Source organism: Myxocyprinus asiaticus, chromosome 5 (genome assembly GCF_019703515.2).
Source record: "Myxocyprinus asiaticus isolate MX2 ecotype Aquarium Trade chromosome 5, UBuf_Myxa_2, whole genome shotgun sequence".
Classification (NCBI taxonomy): Eukaryota; Metazoa; Chordata; class Actinopteri; order Cypriniformes; family Catostomidae; genus Myxocyprinus; species Myxocyprinus asiaticus.
The window spans coordinates 38267798-38283734 of NC_059348.1; the positions used below are offsets into that span (position 1 = coordinate 38267798).

General features: G+C 38.0%; 2 protein-coding genes across 2 annotated transcripts in view; both read left to right on the forward strand.

The window, feature by feature from the left end:
• The first annotated feature begins 563 nt into the window (after positions 1-563).
• Positions 564-3108, forward strand: ankrd45 (ankyrin repeat domain 45). The gene is made up of 5 exons (XM_051698751.1): positions 564-834; positions 1344-1511; positions 1590-1684; positions 1824-1962; positions 2160-3108. The coding sequence occupies exons 1-5, from the start codon at positions 597-599 to the stop codon at positions 2189-2191; spliced, it is 672 nt and encodes a 223-aa protein (XP_051554711.1). The 5' UTR covers positions 564-596; the 3' UTR covers positions 2192-3108.
• A 328-nt stretch (positions 3109-3436) lies between these two features.
• Positions 3437-15937, forward strand: part of LOC127441375 (ras GTPase-activating protein nGAP-like) — a 167573-nt gene continuing 155072 nt past the window's right edge. Inside the window, exon 1 of the mRNA XM_051698718.1 lies at positions 3437-4510. Coding sequence (XP_051554678.1) covers positions 4234-4510 — 277 coding nt within the window. The 5' untranslated portion in view covers positions 3437-4233. The remainder of the gene's footprint in view (positions 4511-15937) is intronic.

Genomic DNA, 15937 nt, shown 5'->3' on the forward strand with positions numbered 1-15937 from the left:
TAATAGCTTTATATTGTTCAAATACCAGTAGCCTGCTTTTCTTCAATGTTCCCAATGAGATATGCTATTCATTTTCTATTTCTTTATGTATAATGATCCAACATAATTTCGTTTTTGTATATATAAACAAACTTGGCTGAGAATGGAGCTGAATAGACTTCACCATTAATAATTGATTTCCTGTTTGATAATTGCATTTTACCACTAACATAAATATCCCAAGGGCTGATCTAATTGCTTAAAGTTTTCTGTTGTTATTTTTCTATGAACCTTCTCACCAAGACACGATAATATAATATTTCAACTGAAAGACAATAATTGAATGTGACATTGACACTTCATTGCTCCAGTTTCGCCAGACCAATATTCTCGTCGCTTGTTTTCATAAAAAAAAATAAATAAAAAAAAATAAAAAATAAATAAATAAATAAATAAATAAATAAATAAAAATAAAAAAAGCAAGAGCGACATCTTGTGGCCAACGGAAAAAAAACAACAACTTTGGAAACGTCGTTTTCGCCACAAGTTTTGACAACGTCGCTTCATGGTTGCTATGGAGACACCACACTGACAACATCACTCTTCCGCAAGACGCCATGAATTCAGTTGAGGAGAAAACTGTGTTTATGTGTGCGTTAGATGGAGATGTAGAGGGAATTAAGAGTAAGCTGGGAAATGAGACTGCCTCGGATAATGGCCAATCGCCGAATATATTCCATGAAAAAGATGAGGTGGGCAGAAATGCGTTGTTAACTGCGTGCATGTTAGGACGAAGCGGGATCGTGCGCGAGCTAGCAAAGAGCGGAGCTGACGTCAATGAGCACACCGTGCGCGGTAATTACTTACAGCTTGGCTACTTGAAACTCTGAAGCAGTTTACTCTGTCGATTATATGCACCGCATAAATAAACGTAGTTTGCAAATGAGCTGTTATTTAGGATAATAAAACAGTGTGAAATATGTCTGCAAAACTAGGTTTAATTAAATAGATAGTTCACCCAAAAATGAAAATTATGATCTATTAATAATCTCATTATCTACTCACTCTCATGTAGCTACAAACCAGTATGACTGAGATCAATCACTATGCAGCTCCTAAAGGGACATAAAAGCACTGTTGTGGTCACCATTCACTATCATTTTATGTTAAAGAGCATCTTGGACATTTGCAGGTTAACATTCTTTGTATCCACGGAGGAAAAAAAAAAAAGTCATACCGTTCTCGAAAGACATGAGGGTGAATAAATTTAATGCAGTAATGGACAAGCCATTGCATTAATGGACAGTTTAAAATAATGTAGTCTGTTGCTAAATAATGAAAGAAATAATATGGTCTATTGGTAGGCTACACACCATTGCATTGTTCTGCCATGTGGGGTCAGCTGGACACTTTGAAAACGTTGGTTGAGCTTAATGCTGATTTACAATTTGTAAATTTTCGTGGAGAAAGGGCAGTTGATGTGGCCCGACGTTATGACAAATTGGACTGCGCAGAATACCTCGCATGTGCTGGTGAGAAAGTGAAACATGCAAGCATATCTGCTCCGGTCAAATAATATTATGATTAAAGCAGGTGATTGTCCCCAACAGAGGCTAAACAAAGTCTGCAAGCATTAATAACTGAAGTCAGAGACACTATCGCTGATCCAGAGAAAGTTCAAGGAAAGCTCAATAAGGAGGACAAGGTAATGAATTATCCATTGTGTGTTACCAATATATATCAACATGTTATCATCCCCAGTGAAGTGGTTTAAGCTTGTGCAAAAATTTTAGAAAACCAGAAAGTAAAGTTTGTGTAATCATTGTGTGTCTGCTTGTATTTAGACCATATGTATAAACACCTGTTCAGCAAAATCAGACTGGATACAAAATGCCAAAAATCCAACAATTCAAGACTTCATCGAACAGAAGAAACACCTTGATGATGTATTTGCACCTATTCTGGTCAAACTCAACACACAGTGTGAGTATTATAGCTTATTTGCACAAAAGCAAACTTTTTTTAGCCTTCATTCATTTTCAAATAAGCAGAGAAAATTAAATGTACACCTTATCTTTCTAACTAGTACATGTCTGTACAATATGTCTCTTATATATATATATATCACTTCTTATTTTTATTTCTTGAAATTGCAACCAATCTATTTTTTCTATTCACAGCTGAAGCCACAACAAAGCCAAGAAAGCATTAGAACTAAAGTTTTACACACACACACACATGAACACACACAAATGCATAATGTTGTTCAATTGTAATAAATTATATTACATAATATTTAAGAATTCGGATAATTATTTTCCCTTTTACATATAGTTACCAATACTGTTTAGTCTAACATCAGATGTTATTCCTACAATTCTTTTCCAGTACAATTTGTGGTATTTATAATTTTACTTTCACCTGATAGGCTAGTAAAAATAATAAAGTCAATGTATCATGTTACAACACATTGTTGAAATAGTTTTGTCCCCAGAGCTGCACATCAATCATCTTTGACAAAAATAAGTACTAAAAAAAATTTTCCCATGCAAGTGTTTAGTATTATATTCTCTCACTAACATGTATTGATTTTTGGTAAATGTGTCATTTTAACATCGTAAACTGAGTTGTGTGTGTGTGTGTGTGTGTGTGTGTGTGTATGCCCATTCATTTATTATCCACACTGTTATGTCTTGATATTGTGACCTTTAATTGAAGACATATGTTATGAAATGGCATCACACACCGGAGGTGATATCAGCCTTCCAGAAAAATTATTTTGATTTGTTTTATAAGTACATAACTCTATTGTTTTTTTATGTTTTCCTTTATTTTGTGATGTTAGTCATATGTGGTCAAGCATAACACTTCCACTCTGTTAAAGGAAGATATAGGGACAAATTTGAATTTCAATAAATTTATGTAAACAGAAATAAAATAATCGATATAAATGTAAAAATATGTTTGCTAGATATATCATTCACAGACCATGTAGTGGCTAATTTATTCACTGAATGTCCACACACACACACACACACACATATATATATATATATTTCATATTATTATTGTTATTATTACATTTTAGTCAGTTTAGTGATCTTGTGATGCACTTAATAAACACTAGATGGAGACAAACGGCTTCTTTTCGTGTCAATTTTGCAATTGATGATGAAGCTAACGGGGTCATGTTGACAAAATATGTTCTTTCGAGGACTAAATGCAATTGCTATTAATATCATTTTTTTTTAAAGAAAGAAAAATGTGTGACATTAATGTTGCTCGAGGTTAACCAGCAGATGTCTCAGAGGCTCGATAATCAGTCCACATCTGTCTCGCGCTCGCGCTGGCAGGGGCGTAGATTCCTGGGGGGGATGGGAGGAGTTGGAGGTAACCCCCCCAATAATAAAAACAATTACACCCCCCCCCCTCCCCTGGGTTTACGTCTATGCTGTTAAAGTCTAAATTCGTATTCATTCGCGTTCAACAAACATATTATGCATTACTGAAATTTTATGAGAGCGGAAACTGGTGTACAAGCAGCTAAAAATGTGCATCTGACAAGCAGCTTCCTCTGGTTATCCCTGAATCCCAGCGCACATGCGGGCAATGGCATGTGATTGAGGTGGAAAAGACGTCTGTGTTTTAAAGTGTGAAAACGTCCTCACCGCAGAACGAAGAGGAAGGGAGGGAGTCCAAACAACGCACCACACTTTAAGTGGACAACAGAACAATAAACAGACATTTGCTTCTGTTTTGGCTTTCTCTCTCTCTCCAAATAACCATAAGGATAATGCCGTAAACTCCTGCTGTCGATTTAGGAATAGGAAAGCCGACGTCTGGATTAATTCCATTATTACTGCTGTTGCCACGACCTGACTCATGGACACAGGCAAGCCAAAGCGACACCAAACCATCCGTATTCGTCTGTTTTTAACTTTTGGCTGCTGATTCATTTTCAGAGAACAAGGGTGATGTGAAACTTTGCACTTTCGCAAATTCGTGGTTTTGATAAGAAGAACTTGGGGTTTTAAATTGTGTTGACATACTCTACCAAACGCTTATTTTATTGTTTATATATATCTTGATGAAATGTCCAGTAATGTAAACAGGTTAAAATCGCACGTGTATAATCTTTTATTCCGACTGTTAAACAAAGGATGGTAAAGTCTTAACGTGGAGTTTGTAGGCTACATGGTCGTACTGCTGTCGCTAGTTTATCCGGATTTATTTTTTGACTACTGATTTATCTGGATGGTTTTAAACTCAGTATCACTCAATCAACACAATAGAACCGAAAGCACTGAAGTTGTTTTTCCACGCGAGTCTTCGTCAAAAACAACGTGGAAATCTGCTGGACTGGCGTCTTTACCTGGAGGTTACCGTGGAGGTGTATCCTGCATGGAGACGGATTTAATGGCCGTTGGCAACGTGGGATCGGTACAGGGGGGCATGATGTCCTTAGATCCTGTGGTCGATGGGATTTTGATGGACTCGTTTTGCCAACAACAGGGATGGGTTCGGGTGTACGGTAAGTGATATTCACTGGCTGCTCTATTTCTCTCTAGCGTGTTTGGGTGATTCTCGTGAAACCTGTCAGATAAATGAGCTAGTTATATTTTAGTCCCAAACCAAAAGAAACAAATAAGAAATTATATTTTGCACATAGAGAATGATGCCTATATTTTAGAGCCATTGGAGTTTTACATTGTGCCATTATTTTCATCAGTTACGCCCCAATTCTCTTTATATGTATATAAATAGTAAATTATTTATACATCATGCTAGTACTCCATTGGTACGATGTTCATTTTTGCCAATTCTGCAATACAGTCAAAAAAAGAACAAAAAAAAAAAAAGACTGTTGTGTCTGTCAGAATCATCGTAATCAATTGGAAGAGTAAAAGTTATGTGCCCCGACTTGTTACCTTAAAATGTGCCAAAGTGGCCTGAAAATAATGTCATAATGAAAGTAATCTTAAAGGAATAGTTCACCTTAAAATTATAATCCTTTCATCATTTACTCATCTTTATGTCATCTGTAACTCGTATGACTTTCTGTCTTCTGTGGAACACAAACTAATATATTTTAATGGGGATATGATGTCTGTTTGCCCGCACAATGCAAGTGAATGGTGACCACATTTTCAAGCTCCAAAAAGGACATAAAGGCAGCATAAATGTAATCCAGAAAACTCCAGTGGTTTAATCCATGTCTTCCGAAGCAATCCAATCGGTTTTGGTTGAGAAATAGCCCAAAGGGTATCTCCTTTTCCACTATAAATCTTGATCTGCAGTGTCCTTGGTGATCATGTTGTCAAGCTCGATTACACTTTCTAGCAACAACTACCACTTGGCGCATGTGTCAGGTGCTAGCAAGAGTAATCAAGCTTGAAATGATGATTGTGCCTAGAGACTGCAATGGGAACAATTTATAGTGAATGTGGAGTTACATGTTCTCACCCATAACCGATTGGTCTGCTTTGAAAGACATGGATTAAACCACTATACATATGGATTACCTTTATGCTGCCTTCATGTGCTTTTGGAGATTGAAAATTTGGTCACCATTCACTTGCTTTGTACGGAAAAACAGACACCGTATCTCCTTTAAAATATTTTTGTTTGTGTTTTGCAGATGAAAGAAAGTCATACAAGTTTGAGACGTGATGAGAGAATTATAATTTTTTGGTGAACAAGTCCTTTAATGATCCTGAATGTATGCTTCATTTTCTTTGAACAAAATATAATTTCATATATATTTTGTATTGATTTAGGGTTAAATATGACCAGTCCAGGTAATTTTTTCACAGATTCGTGAGAATCACCCATTCATCTTAAGACTTCGATATATCATCTATATAGGTGATGACCTGAAGACAAAATTAAATAATAAAATATCCAAATGACCTGGGGAATTGTAATTTTTAAAAATTTCTTTAGCCTATTTGGTGTCTAATATGGTAAAACTTTACAGAGAGTTACAATTGTAAGAGAGGACTGAAACCTTCTCTAAGAATATCAAAGCAGCATGTTGGCCTAATGGTTTATGTTCTTCCCTGAATGTGGCCCATACTAGACCCAGCACTTCAAATGATACTAGGTCAGGTCCAATGTCCTTATATTCTTCATACAGAAAGCTGTATGACAGTATTTTGGAGATGTTACTATTTAGTGGGCATAAACAAACAGACGTTATGCCTTTTGAAACAGTTAGGCTTTTCATTCTTCTGCAATACTTTTGTGTCTATGGATTCCTTTAGTATGATTGTAGTATAGTTTTTTTTAAAGAAACAATGACAGGAGTAAATTATGTTCAAATGTGTTTATTATGTGTTGTGGTTAAGGGAAGGGCTATATAGGAAATCCTGGTCACATAATGGGTTTGGATGTTGATATGGTTGGCAATGTGCGTGTAGAGTAAATAGGAGACAGGGTACAGTAAGGAATAGGCAAAGGTTTTATCACATTGTTGACAAACATGAAAATTCAGCCTTTGTGCATCACGGCTTCGGGTGGTGTAAGGGTTGTTCGTGTGTCCTTGTATATGGCCAAATGTTTTTCTGAAAAATACAAAAAGGCAAAAATAAGCCATTGCTACTTGTTGTGTTGCCATAGAAGTGTGTTGTTAAATGAAGGCACAGTGAAGCTCCTATAAGGTTGTGTAGACCCTATAGATATTGCTAGGGGCTGTTGTCATGGTTGCCTGTTGTCTTCTTGTTTAAAGATGTAAGTTGAAACCAGGGACTTCACATGAAAGACAGGACATCTAGTTCTGTCTACATACTGCTGCTGATTCTTCATCTCAATTTGTGACCACACTAACTCTGAGGTGAATCAACCCAATTTAAAATGTCCAAAAATAAGAATTTAAAGAACTCGCAAATAAAAATTCCTTTTAGCTCAACTGGTAGAATATGGCGCTAGCAACTGCAAGGTCATGGGTTTGATTCCCAGGGATAAGATGCAACATTTAAATAGCATTGGATGCAGTTGTCTTCCAATTGTATATATTTAAATGTTAAAAAGAGCAGTCTCTTAATTCTTATTTTCTAGGCCTGCGCTGGGAAAAAGTCATTCTTAAAGAATTCACACATTCTCTTGCAGTACACTTCTGTTCAACACCCTATGACATAAATGTGATTTTTCTTTTGCTTTTTGTCTTTATCTCTGTCCCACTGGTGTAAGCGCAAACAAACAGTGCTGTATCGGTGAGACAGAAATGAGCCATGCAGACAAGTCAGCGGGCAGTCAGACCTCTTCCCCTCTCTCACATTAAGGCTGGCCTCAGCATGTATGTCATATCATTCATAATTAAATGACCACGACAGCTACATGCCCCTCATGTTAAACATATGATCGGAAGTGAATCACAGTGATATTTTAAAACATTAGCAGTCAAGGGCTTTCTTTTTTGCGTCATTCATCCAGTGACTTGCTTTTACTGGGATAATGTTTTCTATTTATAGCTTTGTTTTTCTATCTGGGGAAATTGATAAGACAGTTCTGTTATAGTTCATGTTCCGTGGTTAGATCCTCCAACAGGCTTACTCAAGAGCAGTTAGCATCCTAAGTAACAACCTGGTCTCATCGAATCACGTTAAGCCGGCATCACACTAGCTAATTTTTCCAGTGTATTTCAGGTGTAAACTAAATTTATGTAATCTACGGCCAGTAGGAATGAGGCGAAGTGTGCATAAGCATCTACCAGCAGGAGGTTGTTAATCCCTTGACCAACAGAACTCCTGCCAAGTTAATGGCTTCGACAACTGGAAAAGCAAATCAAACTTGAAAGAAAAAATTGTTCACTGAGGCGGATACTTGTGGTCTTATCCAGTAACCAATGAGCTTCTTTTATTAAAGAACCGACAAGACGTCATGCTCTGATTTGATTGTTTTCATCAGTGATCGCATTCACAGCTGCATATCATCACAAATGCCCATTGTAATCCAAAGTGTTTCTGTCACCAAGCATTTTCAGGGGTTCTCCTACACCAAAATGACTAATAAATTCAGAAAGTGGAGGCAGAACTGTCTGTTTTTATTGAGCATATATCCTTTATTCACTGCAGTCAAATTGCATGGTATGTCAACTGATGGAGCAATGCACTTGCGATGCAAAAGACAGAGGTGCGGTTCTTGAACTGCACAATTGTCAACGTGTTTGCTGAAAGTGTCATAGAACCATAAAATGATGTGGTTGCTTCAGCAATTGCGTTTTTTTTTTTTAATTTTTTTTTTATCTGATACTTTGACATTATCCTTCAGGTTTAGGATTTATTTTTAGGGTAGGGAGGTTGGTTTTGTTGATTTTAAACTCGAACAAGCATTAACCTTAAAAACTTCATCTGTTTTTCATCTCACATTTGCTTTTTATGACACTATCAGTTAGGTTAAGATTTAGGGTAATGAGATAGGTTAATACTCAATAGAGCATAACAAACCTAAGCTGTTTGGGACAACATTTCACGCTCATCTTGCACCACTTTTTAGCGACATTTCATCTCGGAACTGCCGCAATACATGTAATGTACCACGTAACATCATTTTGCAAAAATGTCACCACAATCACGCAATTTAGAGATCAGGCTGCGAAGTAAACCGTGTTTGTGTCTAAAAAGGCACTTTGCATTTGATTGGCCAGCCTATAAGCGACCGTAGGGGTTTGTTGATGCTTTGGTTTACCTTATTTCCAAATTTTCAATAAATGACTAGGCCTATACTTCCTCCCAGACTGTCATTTACAGTTGCACAAGGTGCTGGTGGTGTTGCACAAGGCTCAAGGTTGATGGGTTCATAGATAGGACTGTCAGATTTGGCTTCTGTTTGGGCCTGCCGCATGGTTCAAAAGTTTTACCAATAAATGCTAAGCTTGATCTTACATCGTGGCCCTTATATTGAAATGGAAAAGAATGAGAATGTTGTGCTACGGTGAATGTCTTTGAATGTTTATGATGTTGCTGATTAGATGTGTTTAGTCTTGTAAAAGGAAGCTGAGAGAGGGTGGGGAGGGGGAGGAGTGAATGGAGGAATTGTGATGGTGGCGGACGGCTCTGGCAGGGATCCCGTGTATCCTTAAAAAGTCTTAAAGGAATAGTTCACCCAAAAATTAAAATTTGCTGATAATTAATCACACTCAGGCCATCCAAGATGTATCTGAGTTTTTCTTCCATGAAAACAGAATTAAAGATTTTTAGGATTTCATTTCAGGCCTCCTCCTTTAAACAGTGCAAATGAATGTACTCCATTTTTTTGATGGTCTAAAATGCATATTTAGGGTGCATCAAAATAATCCACACAACTCCAGTTGACAAATAAAGTTATTCTGAACCCAAACGATTGGTTATTTTTAGAAACAAAACAATACTTATATACTTTTTAACTACAAATGTTCACTTCCGTACATCTCTGTGACATGCGCTCATGAGAGGGATGAGGTAAAATGTTCACTGCACATCCTCCAATATTTGAGAATGTGCAGGGGTGTACTGATATCCAGGTTCAGCACGATAAGTCAGAGCTTCAATCGCTCATGATCATGTATAGGCAATCGATGAAATGTTAATATTTTTCCTGGCGTGCATTTTCTTTGGGGTTTCTGAAAGTTGAAGCATTCAGGACACACGCCAAACGACCATTTTGAACAATACACTTATACAAATTCAAATCTACAGCAAAGACAATTAAACTTTTGTACAGCGCTCCGTCTCTTGTAAACAATGACGCACTTCCTGCCTCCTCCACGCGTGACCTTACCAACGAGCTTACGTCATCCCTCTCATGAGCACGCATCACAGAGATGTACGGAAGTGAATATTTGTAGTGTGTTTGTAAGTGTTGTTTTGTTTCTAAAAATAATCAATCGTTTGGATTCAGAAGAACTTTATTTGTCGACTGGAGTCGTGTGGATTATTTTGATGCACCCTAAATATGCATTCTGGACCACATTCTCTTGTTCATTCACTTGCATTGTTTAAAGGAGGAGGCCTGAAATGAAATCCTAAAAATCTTAAATTCTGTTTTCATGAAGAAAGAAACTCCGATACATCTTGGATGGCCTGAGGGTGAGTAAATTATCAGCAAATTTTCATTTTTGGGTGAACTATTCCTTTAATGTCTTAAATTTAGTTTTCCAAAATGTAAGGTCATAAAAAGTTTTAAATATCTTAAATGATACAACAAAATTCTTAATTTTTATTTATAGAGGTCTTAAATTTGGGGGCGTAAAGGTGGGAATCGTGATATGACCTAATGTGATCATCAAACTTCAAAAGAATACGATTTAATTAAATGCTTGCGCTGCGTTCTTCAAAGTGAAAACGCAGCACTGTTTTCAGCTGTTGCAGAGCAGTTCGCAATCATTAAGCCATATCGTAAATTTATGACAATCTATCACTAAAGATCAACTGTTGATGATGATGATATAGTGTTTATGAAATATGACGGTTTACTTTGTTTATATTGTAATATGTTGTAGATTATTGTAGGAGTGCACATTTTATATCCTTTATTTGTGTGAATGAGCAGCTGGAAGCAGTGAAGTGCAAACATTTAAAAATAAGAGTCCCCAGTTAAAGTCCCTATAAAATTAAAGGTTCCATGCTATGAATCAAATCCCAACCCCCCACCCCATAAAGTGCATCTGGAATTTAATAAAATTTGGACTCTTGTAGCCTCTGTCTGGCCCTCCCCATCACAGGAACAAAAGACTAAGAACATTTAATATAGGCTACCAACAGTAGCAGTTTTAACCACCATGCAAACCACCCGGTCGTCGAGAGCCCCCACCCCGGTAGGAAACTCAGCAAAAACCGCTTGAAATGACATGTTGTTCTGGGTACACGCACGAACACACCGTTGTCAGCGCTCTCAGAGTGGTTCACGTTAGAAGCTGCCAGGTTTAGGTCAATAGAACTTAGGGTTTGTAATTTATGAAAAAATATATAGGCCTTCCAACTTGTTTCACTCACACGCTCAGATACACGCGAATGGATGAGTTAGAGGCAGTTCACACTGAAAGTGTGTTCCATTGTTTTCCTATGTAAACGCGCTGAAAGAACTTCCTTGACTGCTGCACCGTGTCTCTGTGTTTCTTCAGTATGTCACGCAGGACCGGCACATTTTTTGACCCTGTTTGAAGTTAATAAGACTTCAGGTTTCAAAAACACATTTCGAGACACCTTCGTTCTGTTTCGTTCATCACGCTGCATCTAGAATGTTTTTAGTGCATGTGTCACAAAGATTTAATGTTCAGGTTGCAAAGAGGTGAATGTTACAATGTTTAACATTTATTCCAGATTGTTCTGCAAAGTTTCAGCACTTGATAAACGGCAATGTTTTTTTCCCCTTCTGCTCTAGTGTGCTGAGGGGCTTGTGTGTTTACTGTTACTGTTACGAATGTTGCCTATGATGCTTACAAAAAATACAGCCTTTTGCAACATGGTGAACAATACACTGCAGCATCAGAATATAAGATCCAGGTGAAAGTAAATAAGACAGGAATATAATGGCACTTTTCCACTGCACGTTACGGTTCGACTCGACTCTGCTCGCTTTACTTTTCTGAGCTTGCTTTTCCACTGCAGTTTAGTGCTGCCTTAACTTGGGTGGGATTATAGACTGATCGTCATAGTTGCGCCGCCTCTACTGCCGTGACATCATCTTAAACGTGACGCAAACATTACTGACCATAAACAATAACATGACCGCTAGCTGTTAGCTTCTAGCTCGTTGAGCTGCATAAAGCAGTTGTTGCATGGTGATTTTACACAAATGTAACAGTTAAATTGGCCTGGTTGTTTTAGAAGCAAGCTTTCCAGTAGCTGGTCAACTAAATAAAGTGAAGCTTTCAAGCAGAATATAGAGTTAACGTAACAAAACGTACCATCCTCCAACGTGGACTCCATCAACGCCGTGGCCGAGTCCAGGGCACTCTCCCTCACATTGCTCGCCGGTCTATTGCCATAGATAGCGTCCATTTGGTCAAACCACTTCCACTTTCTTCTGTTTGAACCACTCCGGCTGTTGTGGTCCTTGATGGTTCTGTAGTCACTTACAAAAAACTTAACTTTTCCCTACACTGTTGGTAGGTCCAGTGGAGACACTTCCTTAAAGACTTTTTTGTTTTGCGTTGTTTCGTTCGTCGCTAACGAGAGGAATGTCTGCACCTCATTTATTGACCACAGCGTGGTTTTGCGCACAGCCATTTCTTTTTACAATTCGAAAGTCGCGTGAACAAATGATATTGCTATCGCTGTTGCTAACTTTAAAACTAGCGGGTTGATGTCCCATGTCGCAAATCCAGTGACGCTGGTAGTGACGATTCTCTCTGACCAATCAGTGATCTGCAGGATTTTAACGTCACATTTAGTATCGGCCCGGCACACTTGGAACCTCGACTGAGGTGGTACTAAAAAAAGTACCAGGTACTATCCACAGTGGAAAAACCCCAAAAAGCGAGCAGAGTCGAGTCGAGCTGTACCGTGCAGTGGAAAAGCCTCTTAATACTAATGTATAAATCTTCAAAGTAATAATAATAATACTGTATCATGTTATAATGACAAACTGGACAACAAGAAATACTGTAATTGATGGGTTATAATATTAATAAATACCAACTAAATTCCAAAATGTTACTGGGTGAAGTAGTAGGTTTTTGCACACCCTGTTCACAAAAAACAAAAAAAAGATCTGTTTTTGTAAAAATATATTTAGATGAATATTGCTTTTTTACCAGTGGAAAAACTGGAAAACATGCATTCATCATATTTAACTAGATTTTAATTTCATTAAACATTTTGAATGTATTTGGCTACAACGGCTGATAGGATGAATTTAAAATTATGATTTAAAATCAATTTTATGTCATTTTTTTAAGCAAAAATTTTCTAAATGGTGCCCCGGGTTGACCGGTAGCTTGGGGCCTCAGAAATCGTAAACCCGTCCCTGGCTACCAATTAAAAAAACTATTGGCAGACGAACTGGCTTTCTTTCAGCACATTATCGAATCAGCACAATCCAATATCGTTCGACCCCTAATTTGTATTAATTTATATAATGGTACATAAACCAACTTTAATGTGATATATATGTGGCAAACATGTCTTGAGTATTTAAAACTTGCATATATCCTACCCTGTTTTACTGAAACAATGTTAAGGCCATGTTGAATGTGTGCCCTTGCCTGTTTAAGTAAGAGTCTATGATACATGATTTATTTTGAGATTGTATGGGTTTGTTTTGGTATGGGGATGTATACAGTATTCATTTTATTTGTTCAGGTCTTGAAAAAGGTCTTAAAAAGTCTTACATTTGTTTTTAAAAACTCTGCAGCAACCCTGTCTGGGCCCCGTCGCTCAGGATGTGTGCCCCACTACACCCCCGCACCCCACCCCGCCCACTGTAAGCCACTCATTCGTTCGTCATAGCTGTCAGCAGACAGGGCTGGGACTATGGTGTAAGCAGTCAGTTCCGAGAATGACCTCTGTGCACTGGAATCCAAAATTCGAGAGCAACTGGCACCAGTGTGTTCATCATGGCATTCCAGAGCTGAAATAACTCAATAAGGATGCTGGCCGGCTTCTCTTCCACTCACTTCCTTTATGTATTTGTTAAGAATAATGGCTCCCACGCCAGCTTCCCAATACATGAGCTTGTTTGGCTAATCTTTTCCGGTGGTCCTTCTTTTTGATTACAAAAGCAAAAAAAAAATGTTGTGTGTGAAGTTAAATAATGCAGTGTGTCTCAATCTGCTTTTAATCTGATGTTGATAAATGCCACGTTTTAAATGGAAAGTTTATGCAAAATTGTAAAATTCTGACATAATTTATTCACCCACATGATATTTCAAGCCAGTGTGACTTTCGTGGAACAAAAGAATCAAGACCCATCAGTATCATGGCCCTTGCTAATGCCCGAATTCATGTTCACTTTGTACTGCTGATTCACATCAAAGGGATCTAGAAAGTGGAATGAGACACAGCCATGTTTTCCTTATTGTTAACCTATGTGTTCAGGGTCAACAGAGCAGCAGCTCAGTCCAATTTAATAAGATTCCAAAATCTAATCGTAAAGTCCGTTTTAATTGTTTAGATTACTAGATGTGCCCTTGACTTGCTTCTCCATTAAAGGAATAGTTCACCCAAAAATGAAAATTCTCTCATTATTTACTTACACTGATGCCATCCCAAATGTGTATGACTGTCTTTCTTCACAAATTAAGATTTTTAGAAAAATGTTGAAGCTCTGTAGGTCCTTATAATGTAAGTAAACAGGTGCCATCAGGCTGCTGGTTGTTTGATGGTCCAAAAGGCATATTTAGGCAGCATAAAAGTAATCCACACGACTCCAGTCGATCAGTTAATGTCTTCTGAAGCAAATCGATAGGTTGGTGTAACAAACAAATAGATAATTAAAACGTTTTTAACTTTAAATCTTTGCTTCCGCTCAGCGCTGTATTTCTGTTTAAAATGAACTAACTCTTACGTGACATTCATTCCTCTTGTAAACAAATAATAATAATTAAATATAATAATTCCTTACATTTATATAGTGCTTTTCTAGGCTCTCAAAGCACTTTACATAGTATAGGGAGACTCCTCAACCACCACCAGTGTGCAACATCCACCTGGATGATGCGATGACAGCCATAGTGCATAGAGAGGAGAGAGTTATAGAGCCAATTAATGGATGGGGGTTATTAGGAGGCCATGATTGAGAAGGGCCAATGGGGGGAATTGTGCCAGGACACCGGGCTTACACCCCTGCTCTTTACGAGAAGTGGGATTTGTAATGGCCACGGAGAGTCAGGACCTCGGTTTAATGCCTCGTATGAAAGACGGTGCCTTTTTACAGTATAGTGTCCCCGTCACTATACTGGAGCATTAGGACTCACACAGACCACAAGATGAGCACCCCTGCTGGCCTCCCTAATACCTCTTCCAGCAGCAACCTTAGTTTTCCCCAGGAGGTGTCCCATCCAGATACTGGCCAGGCTCAACCCTGCTTAGCTATAGTGGGAAATCAGGCAAGAGCTGCAGGGGTGATATGGCTGCTGGCAGGAGGTGATTTAAAAAAATAAAATAATTTAAGTTAATAAAGTTGTAATTATGGGTTTGTTTCAGAAGTGAATGATGAGAGAATTTTCATTTTTGGGTTAGGGTGATTTTTAGTCTATTAAACCCTACATTAGGATTAGGGCCTGTTTAATGCAGATTGTGGTTGCTCGCTTCATGCCATGGAGAGGTGCATAATTCAGATAAAGACTCTTATGTCTAAGCCTATTAAAGGTTTGGTGGAAGTAGGAAAGATGGGGGAGCTTATCTTCCACTACTACCTCTTGTGGAACTGACTGGGGTAATGACAGTATTTCTGTCACAAAAAGTGCTGAGTACACAAAAAACACTACTATGCTGCCTAGCCAAAAGCAATCAGATTTGATGCAATGCACTGGTATTGCATACCAGCATGTTGGTGAGTCACCTATATGGTGCTGAATTTTCAGTTTGAAAAAGCCCTTAATTAGAAAGTCCACTGAATTGAGGGAATTCACTGTAGTCACAAGAGGTTTATATGCTCGACTCCATTTACCAGACCGCCCGCTTTGCTTCCTCTCACAAGGCTGATTCAAAGGTGCATTTGTCTCGATAGATCTTTCAGAAGAACATGCGGATAGTTCTGGGCCAGTCATCCATTTTATAGAAAAATATAAGTGCTTTTGGAATTGATCTTTTATTCTTAAATTTGGATGGTTTGAAGTTCCATGAGGGGTCAGTTGATTGAGATGGTTTGGTGTTTCCCAGGAGATATAGGCAGGTATCTGTCAGTTCTCCACCCTTTCCTTTCACTCATGGAGACTAAGTGGCTGGAAGACAATGTCCTGGGATTCCAGGCGTTGAAAACACAGGAAGTCTCCTTTCCTGTTTTCAGGCCCATTTGTGATCATTCTTGGATAAATGTT

Excerpts from the sequence above, each read along its gene's own strand:
- ankrd45 (XM_051698751.1), top strand. The coding sequence starts at position 597 with ATGAATTCAGTTGAGGAGAAAACTGTGTTTATGTGTGCGTTAGATGGA. Across the intron at positions 1,685-1,823 it reads AGCTCAATAAGGAGGACAAG|ACCATATGTATAAACACCTG; the intron begins GTAATGAATTAT and ends GCTTGTATTTAG. Across the intron at positions 1,963-2,159 it reads GGTCAAACTCAACACACAGT|CTGAAGCCACAACAAAGCCA; the intron begins GTGAGTATTATA and ends TTCTATTCACAG.